The 17,089-nt window shown below is 42.8% G+C and overlaps 2 protein-coding genes across 2 annotated transcripts; both read left to right on the top strand.

Annotated features, from left to right (window-relative positions):
• The first annotated feature begins 3,228 nt into the window (after positions 1-3,228).
• On the top strand, positions 3,229-3,663 carry LOC138907304 (uncharacterized). Its single transcript, XM_070197898.1, has one exon. The coding sequence runs from the start codon at positions 3,229-3,231 to the stop codon at positions 3,661-3,663; it is 435 nt and encodes a 144-aa protein (XP_070053999.1).
• Positions 3,664-4,268: 605 nt separating this feature from the next.
• LOC138907298 (uncharacterized) lies at positions 4,269-5,191 on the top strand. The gene is made up of 2 exons (XM_070197894.1): positions 4,269-4,728; positions 5,133-5,191. The coding sequence occupies exons 1-2, from the start codon at positions 4,269-4,271 to the stop codon at positions 5,189-5,191; spliced, it is 519 nt and encodes a 172-aa protein (XP_070053995.1).
• The last annotated feature ends 11,898 nt before the right edge of the window (positions 5,192-17,089 follow it).

The following is a 17,089-nucleotide window of genomic DNA, read 5'->3' as shown; positions in this document are numbered from 1 at the left end:
CGTACGAGCTTGATTTGCCTTTAGAATTGGAAGAAGTCCATCCTGTGTTTCATGTATCTATGTTGCGGAAGTGCATTGAAGATCCTTCACGTATTACGCCCATTGAGGATATTCACATTGCTGAAGACTTATCTTATGCAGAGGTACCAGTAGTTATTTTAGATCGGCAGGTAAGGAAGCTTCGAACTAAATAAGTGGCTTCCGTGAAAGTGTTATGGCGAAATAACAACATCGAGGAAATGACCTGGGAAACTGAGGAGGAAATGAGGAAGAAGTACCCCTACCTATTTACGACTTAAAGTGAGTCGCATTTAAATAATTGCCAATTATTTCTTTACAGCAACTTAATTGGATTTTAAATGACTTGAAAGTGCAATTTAAATTTCTTATTGCGAGATAGCTATACGAAGCCTAGTAGTTGGAATCTTCAGAATTTGATTTATGCTTTGCAAATATAACAAATATAGCCTCGCAAATAACGTATTAGCGGATAAGAAATGAAACCAAAGAATTGACTTGACCCATTCACGGACGAATGTTCTTAGGGGGGAGGGGGGGAGGGACTGTGAGACCCCAGGTGTTTCTCTCTTCTCTTACGTAATATACGTAACGTGGCGTGGTTATATTAGGTATATATGATTGGGTATAACACATTGGGATAATAAGACTGAAAATGTGTGGTAATATCAAGGAACTTCTAAAGCTTTAAGTCAAAGGAATCCCTTAAACAAAGGTTCATGGTTAAAGAAATGGCTCGGGTAGCACCCCGCGCGTTCGGAAGGTTTAAGTTAACTTGCATATGTGGGATAAGACTAAGAGTGTATAATATGCTAAGAATAATGTGTTATGAGGTATTATAATATCACACTGGTCATATGTTAAATTTTGGAAATTTCTCTAATAAATTTTCTAAACTTTGGGTCAAATGTATCAGATCATTTTTCCCAATATATTAAAAGTTATGGGACCCACAACCTACCAAATCGAAGGTCTACGAGTCTAGTTTGCAACCAAAGAAATCTCACATCAAACCAACATTGGAGTAAAAATTTATGACTGTTTTACCGCGGACTGTCCTGGCTGAAATCGGGTCGCGAACCGGGTCGGGTCAAACAAGTGGTATAAATCGGAAAATCCGACTTTTAAGACCCCAAAACATTTCATCTTCGTCCCAAAACAGTGAGAAAGCTTAAGAGAGGGTTTCATGGTGTTCTTGAGTGATTAAGGTGCGTTTTTAACGATTTCTATCGTTAAAGTTTGCCCTCGTGCCTAGAAGCGCAATCTCTACGCTTTGCAATCGTTTTCCCCTTCTATTAGCTGTGTTTGGAGCTATTTTTGGAAGATAGGAAATTGTTGTTCTTACTGGTTCTTCAGGATTTATACTTGGTTTGCCAAGGTAATCATCTTGGGACTCTTTTATGATTGTTTTTATAAAGTTCTACGGGCGTTTCGTCAAGTTTGGGTCATATGGCAAATCTGCCAATTTAAACTCATTTATGAACTGTTTATAGGTGCGTATAAGCTACATATATATAGTGGTTTCGAAGCTTAGGACGTAAGGAACAACTTTCATGAAGGAACTACAGGCATTCGGACGTTCGTTGGAGAGGTATGTTAAGGCTAAGCTTCGTCCTTCCTTTTAGCACGAATTTTGGAAAATTCCTAAGACGCCAAATGTGATATTTTACTATTCTGTTGCTAGAAAGACCTTCTGTGAAAGGCATTGGTATCGTAGCTGAAGTATTTTCATGATGCTATTAGGTTGATATTCCACTCGTTTCGGTTAAAAAGGGTATTCGACATCTATATATGTCATTTTGTCGGCTTTCTTAAATATATGTCCATATATATGAATTCTTATTCGTCTTTGGGTTGTGTGACTTAAAAATAAAGGCATTTAGTATTTGCGATCAGTCCTTCTTCCTTGTTAAAGTGCATTTTAAAATCTCTAAAGTGACACGTCGATTTCAAAATTCTCAAATATAATTTTTATGTTTAAACTACTAAAACATTTGATTTTTTTGAAATACTTTCTTTTACTAATTATCAAGAAATCAGGTATAAGGACTAAGTGAAGCACCTTAAGCTTTTTATGAACATATTTAGAGTTAAGTTATGTTTCTAAAAGTCGAGTTAAGTTTTCAAACTTATTAAAAAAGATATGAGGTTCCACAAGACATTTGTATGCGATACGAAGGTGATTATGAGATTATGAGAATAAGAGTACCAATGAGCCAAGGTTGGCTAAGTTCTTGTTATGGCCTATTATGTGCATTCAAAGTTCATATCATACATGACATATTATGCATGGACTTAGAGCTATAATCGGAGGTAAGGGGCCTATTTGCCCGAAAGACTATATATATTGTACAGATGGCCACAGGTTGGCAATATGATACCGGTTAGCTACCGGGAGAGACCGCCATTGCTAGCATTTGGTTGGGTATATCATGCATTTACATCAATATATATGTATTCACGACATACGATTACACGAGCATACCATGCATATTTTATTACTATGAGGTCGGATGTCGGCCATGGAGGCTATCAGAGTTTCAGTGTCAGGTGGTATCTTTATTACCTTTTTACATCAGCTATGTATGATTCTACTTTCTGCCTTAGATACCAGTATATTTTTATTCGTACTGATGTCCCGTTGCCTGGGGACACTGCATTTTTGTTTCGTGCGTGCAGGTCCAGGTAGGGACTTTGATCGACCCCTCCGCTAGGATTTCGGGGTTCAGCTGTGAGTTGATAAGCTTCACCTCTTCTTGGAGCTTTCATAGGATGGTTACTTTTGTTGTACAGTTTGGGTATAGTTGGGGCCTTATCCCGATAGTTCTTATGACACTCTTAGAGGCTATTGTGGACACAATATTCTGGGTTTCTTTTTTTGCTGCTTTCAGTCTCTAGCCCATAGTCTTGGCATGTATATATAGGTGTGTAGGCATGCATGTCTTCAGTCGCGGCCTCGTCGGCCAGCTAGTATTTTATTATTTTGGCTTGTCTACCAATGTTTATATGGCTTATTGTTATTCATGTCATAACCTTACGGTCCAGGCTTAGTATTTCAGATGTTGTGCTGCCCGATCTGTTGGGCCCCCAGTCTAGTTAGCTAGTATGTTTAGTGGCTAACTCGATCGAATACAGTATCGAGTGCCAGTCATGCCTCCCCTAGTTTGGGGCGTGACAGGAGCCCTCTGGTAAGGTGGGGTGAGTTCACCGATGACCTATGCATTTATGGATCATTTATTGCTTGCTGAGACTAAGGCAGCCCGTGCCGCTGAGTTTGAGAACCTGAAGCAGGGTAGCATGAATGTGTGTGAGTACCATATGGAATTTGCGCGCCTGTCCAAGTATGCTTTTCACATGTTGCCAACTATGGAGGCTAGGGTGCGTTGGTTTGTACAGGGCCTTATCCCCTTGGTTATTAATGAGGCCGCTATAACTACCTTGAATTCTGATATGAACAACAGGAAGATGGTGGCGTTTGATCAAGCTACAGAGGATCGTAAACTGAAAAATAGAAGGGAGCATGAGGGTAGCGGCAAGGCTTGGTCCGCGGGCAATTTTAGTGGTTCTTCCGGTGGTGGTGGTGGTAAGTCAACATTCAAGGGAGGTCATCAGGGCTATCTCAATCATTCGCTCAGTCTTCGATGAGTGCACAGTCACCCGGTCCCAGTCAGGGCAACATGGGACCCCACCAGCAGGGTCGACCTGGAGGAAGATTCCAGCAGTTGCGGAGGCTCTCATGCCTTAAGTGTGGGAGGATGCACTTTGGGGCATGCTTCATAGACCTACCTATATGCTACAAGTGCGGTGTGAGGGGTCACATTCATAGGGATTGCCGCTCGTCCCGCCGGATCATGGGCAGAGGTACAGCGCAGCCGGCTAGTTCTGCGGCAACTACATCCACAACACCTCCAGCTCGAGGCACCCCAGCACCCGTAGGGCGTGGTGCAGCTAGGGGTGGTGCACAGAGTTAGGGAGGACCCAACAAATTTTATGATATGCGGAGGCATCGGGATTTAGAGGCTTCTCCAGATGTCATCACATGTATATTGACTATTCAATCTCATGATGTATATGCTCTTATTGATCCCGGTTCCACTTTGTCATATGTCACTCCTTATGTTTCTATGGAATTTGGGATAGAACCGGAATAGCTTTATGAGCCATTCTATGTATCTACTCCAGTTGGTGAGTCTATTGTGGCCGCGCGGGTTTATAGGGATTGTGTTGTCACGGTGCGTGGTCTGGACACCATGGCCGATCTCGTTGAATTGAGGATGGTTGATTTTGATGTAATAATGGGGATAGATTGGCTTTATTCATGTTTTGCTAAGCTTGATTGTCAAACCAGAACTGTTAGGCTTGAATTTCCAAATGAGTCAGTGATTGAATGGAAGGGGGATGCCGTGGTTCCGAAGGGTAGGTTTATTTCCTACCTTAAGTCCACAAAGATAATTAATAAGGGGTGTATCTACCATTTGGTACGGGTTACGGACACCGATGTTGAGGCACCTACACTTGAGTCCGTGCCGGTTGTGAATGAATTTCTGGAGGTCTTTCTGGATAAGTTCCCTGGGATCCCGCCGGACATGGAGATTGATTTTGGGATTAATGTGATGCCAGTCACACAACTTATATCTATTCTGCCCTACAGAATGGCACCGACAGAATTGAAGAAGCTAAAGGAACAATTGAAGGATTTGTTAGAGAAAGGTTTCATCCGGCCGAGTGTGTTGCCTTGGGGCGCACCTGTCCTTTTTGTAAGGAAGAAAGATGGATTAATAAGAATGTGCATCGACTATCGGCAGCTCAACAAGGTCACGATCAAGAATAAGTACCCACTACCAAGGATAAATAATTTGTTTGATCAATTGCAGGGTACTAAGTACTTCTCCAAAATTGATTTAAGATCCGGGTATCACCAATTGAAGATCAGGAAACAGGATATTTTGAAAACAGCTTTCAGAACCCGATATGGACATTTTGAATTTTTGGTGATGTCTTTTGGGCTAACAAATGCCCCGGCATCTTTAATGGATCTTATGAATCGAGTCTTCAAACATTTTCTCGACTCCTTCGTGATAGTGTTCATTGACGATATTCTTGTATATTCACAGAGTCAAGAGGACCATGCCGATCATCTCAGAGCAGTGCTGCAGACTCTGTATCAGCATAAGTTGTATGCAAAGTTTTCAAAGTGTGAATTTTGGCTTGAATCTGTTTCATTCTTGGGTCACGTCGTGTCCAGAGAAGGAATTAAGGTTGATACTCAGAAGATTGCAGCAGTGAAGAATTGGCCTAGACCCGTAACTCCAACAGTAATTCATTGTTTCTTAGGCTTAGCTGGGTATTACAGAAAGTTTGTGGAGGGATTCTCTATCCTTGCCTCTCAGTTGACTAAATTGATGCAGAAAACGGTTAAGTTCCAATGGTTAGATGCTTGTGAAATGAGCTTTCAGGAGTTGAAATTGAGGTTGACTACGGTACCGGTGTTGACCCTACCAGAGGGTACATATGGGTTTGTGGTATACTGTGATGCTTCAAGAATCAAACTTGGGTGTGTATTAATGCAACATGGCAAGGTGATAGCTTATGCTTCTAGACAACTTAAGAATCATGAAAAGAACTATCCAACACATGACTTAGAGCTTGCGGAGGTGGTGTTTGCATTGAAAATTTGGCGTCATTATCTGTATGGGGTCCATGTGGATATACTCACGGACCACAAGAGCCTTCAATACATTTTCAAACAGAAGGAGTTGAATCTGAGGCAGAGAAGGTGGCTTGAATTACTCAAGGATTACGACGTCGATATTCTGTATCATCCGAGAAGGCTAATGTTGTAGCGGATACTTTTAGCCGGAAATCTATGGGTATTTTGGCTCATTTTGAGGCATATCAAAGGTCGTTGGCCAAGGAGGTTCATCGGTTGGCTAGTTTGGGAGTTTGTCTTGCGGATTCTAGTGAAGGAGGAGTGATTGTGCAAAATAGGGCTGAATCATTGCTTGTTGTTGAAGTCAAGGAAAAGCAATACAACGACCCGTTGTTAGTACACTTGAAGGAGGAAATTCATAAACATAAGACCATGGCCTTTTCTCTTGGCATTGATGATGGTACACTAAGGTACCAAGGGCGACTATGTGTTCCAAATGTGGATGGTCTCTGGGAAAGAATCATGACTGAGGCTCACACTTCTAGGTATTCCGTGCACCCGAGCTCCACAAAGATGCATCATGATCTTAAAGAAGTCTACTGGTGGAATGATATGAAGAGGAATGTAGCGGACTTTGTGGTAAGATGTCCAAATTGTCAGCAAGTGAAGGCCGAACACCAAAGGTCCGGTGGGTTGGCACAGAACATAGAAATTCCGATGTGGAAATGGGAGATGATCAATATAGACTTTGTGGTGGGACTGCTTCGTACGCCTCGCAAGTTCGACTCGGTTGGGGTAATTATGGACCGACTCACGAAATCAACACACTTCTTACCTGTTAAGGCTACCGACACAGCATAACAATATGCTCGGTTGTATATCAAGTAAATAGTCAGGTTGCATGGCACTCCAGTTTCTATTATCTCAGATCAGGGGGCACAGTTCACGACTAAGTTTTGGAAGAAGTTTCAGTAAGGTTTGGGTACTCAGGTGAATCTTAGTACAACCTTTCACCCGCAGACTGACGGGCAGGCAGAGCGAACTATTCAGACGCTTGAGGATATGTTGCGCGTTTGTGTTCTTGACTTCAAAGGTAGCTGGGATGATCATTTGCCACTCATAGAATTTTCCTACAACAATACTTATCATGCTAGCATTCAGATGGCACCGCTCGAGGCTTTATATGGTAGGAGATGTAGATCTCCCATTGGGTGGTTTGATATTGGGGAAGCAGAGTTGATAGGACCGGACCTCATGCATCAGGCTATGGAGAAGTTTAAGATCATTAAGGAGAGGTTGAAAACTGCTCAGAGTCGTCATAAGTCCTATTCAAATATTTGTCGTAGGGATTTGGAGTTCAAATAAGATGATTGGGTGTTCTTGAAGGTTCCCCCGTGAAGGGTGTAATGCGATTTGGTAAGAAAGGGAAATTTAGTCCGAGGTATGTTGGACCGTACAAAATCATTCGAAATATTGGTGAGGTGGCGTACAAGCATGAGCTACCACCTGAGATGTCGTTAGTGCACCCGGTATTTCATGTGTCTATGTTGAAGAAAGTAGTAGGAGACTCGACACTCATTGTTTCGGTTGAGACTATTGAGGTTAATGAGGAATTGACTTATGAAGAGATTCCAGTTTCTATTATTGATTGGCAAGTCCGAAAGTTGAGAAATAAAGAAATTGCCTCAGTGAAAGTGTTATGGCGAAACCAGCAGGTTGAAGAGGCCACCTGTGAGGCCGAGGAAGAAATGAAGAAGAAGTACCCTTATTTGTTTGAATAGCTATAAAATCGTTCTATGAAATTGTTCCCTAAGAATTACGTATCATTTGTACAGCTTATGCTAAGGGTATTTCTTTTATTGTAATATATTGCTTATGAGGCCATGGTTGGTGTTGTTTTTATGTTATATTGCATCATCGGATTATGTATATGTTGTTAGGATTGGTTTATGGGATTCTATGACAGGTGGATAGGCCCAGTTACAGGGGAAACTCTGGCAAAAATTTTGGGACATTTGGGGAGTTAGTCAAAAGTTTGGAATTTTTTGTGTATGTATAATAGTTGAGTCACATTGGTTTCCAAGGGCAAATTTTGCCCCTCATTCGAGGACGAATGATCTTAAGTGGGGAAGGATGTAATGCCCCATAAATTTCCGGCAAGTAATTTAAGGTTCTGTGGTGCCTATATAAGCTAATGTATTGTATTTTCAGACTTTTTGGATTGAACAACGTGTTGGGGAGTTGAATCATTTTGACCTCGCGAAGCCAGGTCTGTAGCACGCTAGACCGTGCTATATACCTCGCGAAGCCAGGTCTGTAGCACACTAGACCGTGCAATGGATCTCACGGCACAAGGTCTATAGCGTGCTAAACCGAGCTATATCCGTCGCGAAGCCTGGTCTGTAGCTTGCTACAGAGCGTGCTTAGCCTGGTTTGTAGCCCGGTCCGGATTTCAGAGGGTCTATTTTCCAATTTTATAACCCGACCCCCATTTCATTTATCTATCCTAAGGGTTCATTTTTGGGGGGATTACCTCACATTTTAGAGAGATGAGAGAGCTATTCTAGAGAGAGGGAAGGGGGGACTAAGGATTTCTCTACTCTACTTTGATCGAACCTTGGAATTCCATCAAAAGAAACTTGTTAGGGCTTCAAAAAGGTAAGAATTTCTTTCTCCAATTCTTCAATTTGTTTGGGGTTGATTATGGATGATAAGGGTAGAATTAGCACATGCATGAGCTAATAGAGATTGTGGGGAAGTTGTTGAACAATCTTGATGGTTTTGTTGTTGAATTGATTGAGGAAAATGTTGTGTCATAGTTGTAACAGCCCTTGCCATACAAATTTCTCTAATCGTGCTTGTAATTCTTTCCTCTTCTATAGATTGGCATCGTTAGGAGTGTTGGAAAATTATTGTTGTATTACGAAAAGCTCTTTCGAGGTATGAAGGCTAAACTCTTCTTCTAGTATCGGAATTTCCGAATCCTTGTAAAATTCTATCATGTGTAGTTGAACTTGCAACGCTATTGATGTGGGATGTTCAAGCTAGTAAATCGATTCTCAAATTGCATAACATGTCCGAACCCTCATGTGTTAAAGATTGTCTATTGTGACTTAATTATGTTATACCCTTTTGTGGGAAGAAGGTATTATATTAAATCAATGTGATTAAGCACTTATTTCTCATAGGGAAAATGCATAAGTACCCCTTTGAACAATAGTCGGATTTTCAGTGACACACTTTATCTTTGCGAGGTTTTTATTGTCCCCCTGAACTACTTTAAAATAGAATAAATACACACTTTAATGCTGATGTGGCAGGGAGAGAGTGCTCATTCGCTTGGAGGCATGTGAGGCAAAGAAGTAAAGTAAAATCTGATTAATATAGACACATGTCATTTTTTAATTGGACAACTCTCCATTTAATTAGTACACATAATTAACTAATATTTTAACTTAAGCTAATAGTATCTTTTTTTAAAATTATTTTTCTACCTTTTTGTCAAATAGAGTTAATGTTTTTCAATTTTTAATGGAAATACAATTAATTTCTGGACGAATATTTCACCGGCAGCTAGCGGCAAAACCCATCAAAAATATCATTAGAACCTCCATAAACCCATTTCCTCTGCACCATTTCATCACCTACTTGACAATCCACTATTGGAAACCATATAAAAGCATTGAAACACCTTCTATGTTGATCGATTTACACAACGACTGGGTTTTCTTCTTTTTCTGATGTTGAACCTGTCACCGCTATTGAAATTCATTGCAGAAGTCCACACCACCCTGTATCAATGGTGGCACTGGTAGTGTAGAACCACCCCTACTGAAAAAAGAGAGAAGAAGACACAGAAAGAAAGAAAGAAAGAAAGAAAGAAAGAAAGAAAGAAAGAGGAAAAGAACATGGAAAAACTAAAGAAAACATAAAAGAAGAATGTGTCATTTGGAATTTGTTTGTCGCCGACAAGCAGCGGCTAGTAGAAACCAAATGAAGAAAAAAATAAAGAGAAAAAGGAAGAATAAGAAAAAATATATATACACTCAATAGGCACGTATTTTTCAAAGCTTTGAAATAGATCTGTTTTTGACTTTTTAGGGAGGTATTTATTCTATTTTAAAGTAGTTCAGGGGGCAATAAAATCCTCGCAAAGATAAAGTGTGTCACTGAAAATCTGACTATAGTTCAAGGGGGTACTTATGCATTTTCTCATATGATAGAACCATATGAATTTACACTTGCTAAGGCCAAAGGTGCCAAACGGTTGATTAGAAAAGAACTTGTTTGTACATATTATTATCATTTTGGAATTTGAGTTGTGGCATTGTAGTTATACCTCCACCTGTATACATTGGGGTAAGGTGACGGGGCTGTTTTGTGTAGAGTTGTGGTATTGTAAATACACCTCCACCCGCATACATTGGGGTGAGACGGCGGGGCCGCTTTGTGTAGAGTTGTGATATTGTGAATACACCTCTACCCGTATACATTGGGGTGAGGCGGCGGGCTGCTTTGTGTAGAGTTTCTGGCATTGTGATTGTACCTCCACCCACATACATTGGGGTGAGGCTGAAAGGCCGCTTTGTGTAAAGGTAGTTGTAGAGGACCCTGGACTTGAAATGTTATTGGAAGTTCTTAATAAATCTGCTATGACTTTTATGGCTATCTAAGCCCTATTATTACTATGACTCAGCATATTCATGTTGTATTTCTAAGTCCTTGAATAGATATTTTGGTTTTCATACTAGTACTATTAGATATGTACTAACGTCCCTTTTGCCGGGGATGCTGTATCTTTAATGGATGTAGGTGGTTCCACAGCAGGAAGCATTGATCATTGATAGCGGTACACTCTTTTCCCAGCTGACTTAGTGAGCCCCACTTCATTTTGGGGTTGTGCATCTTTTGTTTTATGTATATTATGTCTTGAGGTATAGCTGGAGCCTTGTTGCCGGCACTATCATTGTACTCTTTTATATCTATTAGAGGCTCTGTAGATATAGTATGGGTTGTGTATTAGTATTGGGAAAGTCAAGATAGTAATGTTGTATGTGTGTTACATCTTCTACTTCAAACTATGAAAGTGTGTGTGTTTTGAGACATTATAAATGAAGTAACTAATGGTGATGGAATTAGTGTTGTTCATGAACCCTCTTGGTGTTAATTAATGAAATGTATTCTTCTCGATATTCATGGGTGATTTGGGTAGACGGCACTCTGCAGGCTTGCTTGACCGGGGTAACTCTGTTGAGTGCCGGTCGCGCTCCCCGAGGTTAGGGCATGACATGAACAATACCTATGATGATTGAGCTGGATGCAACTGCCTCAGTCCTAGCAGGAAGAGAATAATATCCGGCATGGCCTCCCCCTCTAGGGTGAACTCAACCTGCCCGACCTCCACCTCTAGCTAGCGGTGCAGGTGGAGTGGCAACTGGTGCGTTGGCCATAACCTAAGAAGCCTGAGGGCCCTGTGGAATACGTGGGGCCTAATTAGTCTGTGGAGGTGCACCCCTTATGAGTCTGGGGTAATCCTTCACCATATGATGAGTGTCACCACACTCTAAACAAGCTCTCGGAGGACGTGGCTGCTGGAGCTAGCTCATGCCTGGTCAGCTGGACTGTCCCTTGAAAGCACCCCGTGCAGGAGGTGCACTAGACAATGGCGGTGCATAATGGTGAACCTGAGGCCTGGGAGTGGCCGGAATACCGCTGGAAGCTGGAAGCTGGAAGTGCTGAATGAACAGAGCGGCTCACATAGCCTCTACCATGACGGGCTGCAACTAGTGCACGGGCACCACTATATATGTCAAAATCACGAGGCCTCTTGGCCTCCCTCTCTTCTCTCTCCCGGCCCACATACCCTCCAATCTCCTGGAAATCTCCACTACCTACTTGTATGGGATGTCCATCTCCAGCTCTCGGGCCATGCTGAATCTAATATCAGGGTTGATCCCCTCAATAAATCAACAAACTCGCTCTCTAAAAATAGCAACCATGGTTGGTGCATGCCTGGACAAATCACTGAACCGGACTGCATACTCCGATACGGTCATAGAACCCTGGCGCAACTGCTCAAACTCTGCGTGTCAAGCATCCCTAAGACTCTAGGGAACAAACTCTCTCATGAACATCTCTGAGAACTGATTCCAGGTGAGTGAAGTTGCCTCGGCCGGGCTGCCCAACTCATACGCCCGCCACCACTGATAAGCCGCTCCCTTAAGCTGGAACGTAGTGAAAGCAACTCCACTCAATTCCACAATACCCATAGTACGAAGGATACGGTGGCCCTCCTCAAGAAAACCACTGGCATCCTCCGAAGCTAACCCACTGAAAGTAGGAGGGTGGTAGTTATTGTACCTCTCGAGCCTGAGTTGCTCCCCCTCGGAAGCTGCTGCCCTAACCTCGGGCTAAACTGGGATAATCGGTTGTACTAGTATGATCTCTGGGACCTGGTCAACCTGGACTCGCTGCTTTAGGGTACGGTCGGTGGGAGTATGTGGTCCTCCCCCAGCCTGAGATATGGCAGGAGCAAGTGGAATCAACCCCGCCTGAGCCAGAGTGACGAACATGCTCAAAACCTGGGAGAGAGTCTCCTGAAGGGCAGGGGTAGTAACAGGCGTGTCAGGTGCTTGCTCTCCAACTAGAGCTACTGGTGACTCCACTGTAGAACCCAGGGCAGTGCACCACGTGCCATTCCTCGGCCTCTGCCCCGACCTCTCGCAGCTCTAGCAGGGGACGCGAGTGTCGATCATCAGATCCAGCTTTGCGTGTCCTAACCATCTGTGAGAGAATAGAAAGACAGAGATTTAGAATTCCGAAGTCAGCAAATTCGCACGATAAGGAATCAAAGAAGTGAAACTTTTCCTAACAGTTCCATAGCCTCCCGAAGATAAGTACAAACGTCTCCGTACCGATCCACGAGACTCTACTAAACTTGTTTGTGACTCATGACACCTATGAACCTAGAGCCAACTTGTCACAACCCAAATTCCCTTTAGTAGGATGTCGTGACGGCACCTAGTCTTTAAGACTAGGTAAGCCTAACAACCATGCAGAAATAACTGAAAAATCAAATAAACGCTAAATGCTCCACAACTATATAAAATAAACTGCGCTGCTTAACACATACATTTTCCCCCAAAACCTGGTGAAATACAAGTCACAAGCTCTATGCCAATATCAAAGTCATTCCTATACAATTGTATCTAGTAAAGAAGGAAAAATATAGAAATGGATAGAAGGTGACTCCGAGGCCTACGGATGCGAGTATGTGTACCTTTATGTCTCCAAATACGAACCTAGCTCACTGGTGCCGGGACTGATAGGAGGTACCTAGATCTATACAAAAAAATATGCAGAAGCATAGCATGAGTATCCCACAACGGTACCCAGTAAGTGTCAAGCCTAAACTCGGTAGGGTAGTGACGAAGTCAGGTCAAGGCCCTACTGGAAATAATAAGAAACAGGACAAAAGATTTAACAATATAATAATAATGACAACGGAAATGAAACAAGTAAGAAGTATACCAAAAGTTAACTACACAGAATCAAGGCAAATAATACATCACGGAAGAAAACAAGGATTTGACATGTTAAGGAAATAAAACAACCAAAGACAAGTACATCAAATAGAGAAAGATCAACAAGGGTCACTACCGAGGTACCGCCTCTATCACAACCCAAAACTAACCCCTGTCGTGATGGCACTTATCATGGAACTAGGCAAGCCGACTCATTTCCAAAACAAAACGATATTTTCATTTCAAAGAAAATTTCAAGATTATTTAACATAAAACCTCCATTTAAAGAGTTCAAATCAAAGAAAAACAGAAGTGCGGAAAAGAAAATCCCGACATCGGGGTGTCACTAGTCATGAGCATATACTACAATCTGTCTAACAATATCAAGGCTAACTCAGCTTGGAAAATGGCTAAATACAACTAGAGGAAGATAAGAGGGAGAAGAGCAGGGGCTGCGATCGCCAACTCAGCGTAAGTACGCCAACTCGGTAAGTAACAACAATAAATAAAGACTGAGCAGTAGTGACGAGCAATAAAGAATATAACGTTCATATCAGGAAATCTCAGTAAAATACCACATGCTCTTAAAAAAAATCAGGATTTGAATCAAACATCTCGTTTAAACCTAGTTCCAGTAAAAATCATTTAAAGACATTTTTCCAACAGTTTTTCAAACAAAGGCTCAATGCAAAGGTGACCAAAAATGATGAAATCATAAACATCCCCTCGGGCAAAACATCACTCATATACAGCCCCTCGGGCAAACCTCACAGTCACTCGTGCCACTCGGGCATACCTCATAATCACTCTTGCCACTCGGGCATACCTCACAATCACTCTTGCCACTCGGGCATACCTCACAATCACTCTTGCCTCCTAGTCACTCACCACTCGGCACTCGCACTCAGTAGGTACCTGCGCTCACTGGAGGTGTGTACAGACTCCGGAGGGGCTCCTTCAGCCCAAGTGCTATAATCTGTACGGACAACTCACGTGCCATAATAATAAAGTATGCTGCATGCGGGCAGCCCCGATCCACACTCATCCTCACAATCAGGCCCTCGGCCTCACTCAGTCATAAATATGCTGCAGGCGGGCAGCCCCGATCCACACTCATCCTCACAAATCAGGCCCTCGGCCTCACTCAGTCATAAACCTCTCAAGCCACTCGGGCATTTTAGTAAAATAGGGCATTCGGCCCAAAACATTTATATGCATCAAAATAGAGTCATAAAACTGAGTTATGCGGTAAACAAGTATAAATATGACTGAGTATAGATTTTCAATAGAAAACAGTGAGAGGATGGTAAGAAACAGCCCCTAAGGGTCCAAACAGCATTGGCGCAAGGCCAAAACATAGCATTCAGCACAATTTACAGAAATTCTTTCTAAAACATATAAGTGTCAAATGGTTTCAACAAAGTATGCAACTTTACAGTTGCTACGGGACGTACCAAGTCACAAATCCCCAACAGTGCACGCCCACACGCCTGTCACGTAGCATGTGCGTCACTTCAAAATAGTAGAATGATACAAAATCCGGGGTTTCATACCCCCAGGACTGGATTTACAATCGTTACTTACCTCAAACCGGTCGAATCTCTAACCCGCAATGATCTTGCCTCTGGAATCGGCCTCCAAATGCTCTGAATATATTCACAATCAGTACAATACCATCAATACGCGCTAATGGGATGAATTCCACAAGAAAAACTACAAAAGTAGACCAAAACCCGAAATTGGCTTAAACCCGTCCCCCCGGCCCACATCTCGAAATCCGACCAAATTTACAAAACTAGAAAGCTCATTCACTCACGAGTCTAACCATACCAAATTCATCAAAATCCGACATCGTTTTGGTCCTTCAAAACCTTAAATTACTCTCCAAATATTTCAAGCCCTAACCCCTCATTTTTACTAATTATCATGATTAAAAAAATGGAAAATCACCATATATACAAGTATTAGGACTCAAGTAACTTACCTCAACGAAATCCCCTTGATTCCCTCTTCAAATCTCTCCCAAAAGCTCCAAAAACCGAGTTGAAATTGTGAAGAATGACCAAAATTCGCGAAGGGTTCTATTTATGGTTTCTGCCCAGGTTTTTCGCACCTGCGGCCATTTTCTCGCACCCGCGCGACCGCACCTGCGGTCCAAGAAGCCACACCTGCACAACTCACTTAATCACCCAGCTTTCGCACCTGCGGACTCCTTCCTCGCATCTGCGGTCCCAGGTGCGCATCTGCGAAACCAGCCCAAACTCCTCATCTCCGCATCTACGCTCAAGGCCTCGCACCTGCGGGCTCGCAGATGTGGGAAATTCTTCGCACCTACGTTCTCAGCCTTGGCCCAGCATCGCCCGCACCTGTGCACTCCCCACGCGCACCAGCGGCCTCGCACCTGCAACCCTTTCTTCTGCAGGTGCGGAAATAGCAGAAGCAGCAGCTCCAGCTGCAATTTCCAACTTCAACAAATCCGTTAACCACCCGGAATCACCCCGAGGCCCTCGGGACCTCAACCAAAAATACCAACAAGTCATATATCAATATACCAACTTAGTCGAACCTTCGAATCACTCAAAACAATATCAAATCATCAAATTACTCTCGGATTCAAGCTTAAGAACTTCTAAATTTCCAAATTCGGCAACCGATGCCGAAACCAACCAAACCACGTCCGAATGACCTTAAATTTTGCATACACGTCACAAATGATACTACGAACCTACTCCAACTTCCGGAATTCCATTCCTACTCCGATATCAAATTTTTCACTGCCGACTGAAATCGTCAAATTACCAATTTTGCCAATTCAAGCCTAATTCTACCACAGACCTCCAAATCTCATTCCGAATGCACTCCTAAGTCCAAAATCACCTAACGGAGCTAACGGAACCATCAGAATTCAAATCCGAGATCGTTTTCATATAGGTCAACATCCGGTTGACTTTTCCAACTTAAGTTTCTACTTAAGAGACTAAGTGTCTCAATTCACTCTGAAACCACTCCGGTCCCGAACCAACTAACCCGATATAACATAATATAGCTGAATAACACAAAAAGAAGTAGAAATGGGAAAACGGGCTATAACTCTCGAAATGACCGGCCGGGTCGTTACATCTTCCCCCTCTTAAACATCCGTTCGTCCTCGAACAGGTCTAGAAACATACATGGAGTCTTGAATAGGCATGGATATCTGCTCCGCATCTCCCGCTCGGTCTCCCAGGTGGCCTCCTCTACAGGCTGACCTCTCAATTGCACCTTCACTGAAGATATATCCTTTGACCTCAACCTTCGAACCTGCCGATCCAAAATAACCACCAGCTCCACATCATAAGTCATATCACCCTCCAACTGAACTGTGCTGAAATCCAAAACATGGGACGGATCTCCAATATACTTCCGGAGCATGGAAACATGAAACACTGGATGCACACTTGACAAGCTGGGTGGCAAGGCAAGCTTATAAGCCATCTCCCCTATTCTCTGAAGCACCTCAAAAGGCCCAATGAACCGGGGGCTCAACTTGCCCTTCTTCCCAAACCTCATAACACCCTTCGTGGGTGATACCTTCAGCAAAACCTTCTCCTCAACCATAAAAGACACATCACGGACCTTCCTATCCGCGTAGCTCTTTTGCCTAGACTGCACCGTGCGAAGCCGCTCCTGAATTAATTTCACCTTATCTAATGTGTCCTGGACCAAGTCTGTACCTAAGAGCCTAGCCTCACCCCGCTCAAACCATCCAACCAGAGATCTACACATCCTCCCATATAAAGCCTCGTACGGAGCCATCTGAATAGTCGACTGATAACTGTTGTTATATGCAAACTCCGCGAGTGGCAGAAACTGGTCCCATGAACCCCCAAAGTCAATGTCACAAGCACACAACATGTCC

This window comes from Nicotiana tomentosiformis, chromosome 1, assembly GCF_000390325.3.
Source record: "Nicotiana tomentosiformis chromosome 1, ASM39032v3, whole genome shotgun sequence".
NCBI classification, from domain to species: Eukaryota; Viridiplantae; Streptophyta; class Magnoliopsida; order Solanales; family Solanaceae; genus Nicotiana; species Nicotiana tomentosiformis.
The sequence above is the reverse complement of the archived record's forward strand: the minus strand, read 5'-3'. Positions and strand labels throughout refer to the sequence as shown.

What these genes read in the sequence shown, in the direction of transcription:
- LOC138907304 (XM_070197898.1), top strand. Translation starts at nt 3,229, where the DNA reads ATGACCTATGCATTTATGGATCATTTATTGCTTGCTGAGACTAAGGCA.
- LOC138907298 (XM_070197894.1), top strand. Translation starts at nt 4,269, where the DNA reads ATGGCCGATCTCGTTGAATTGAGGATGGTTGATTTTGATGTAATAATG. An exon ending in GAAGGATTTGTTAGAGAAAG is followed by an intron (nt 4,729 to 5,132) that starts GTTTCATCCGGC and finishes GTATATTCACAG; the next exon opens with AGTCAAGAGGACCATGCCGA.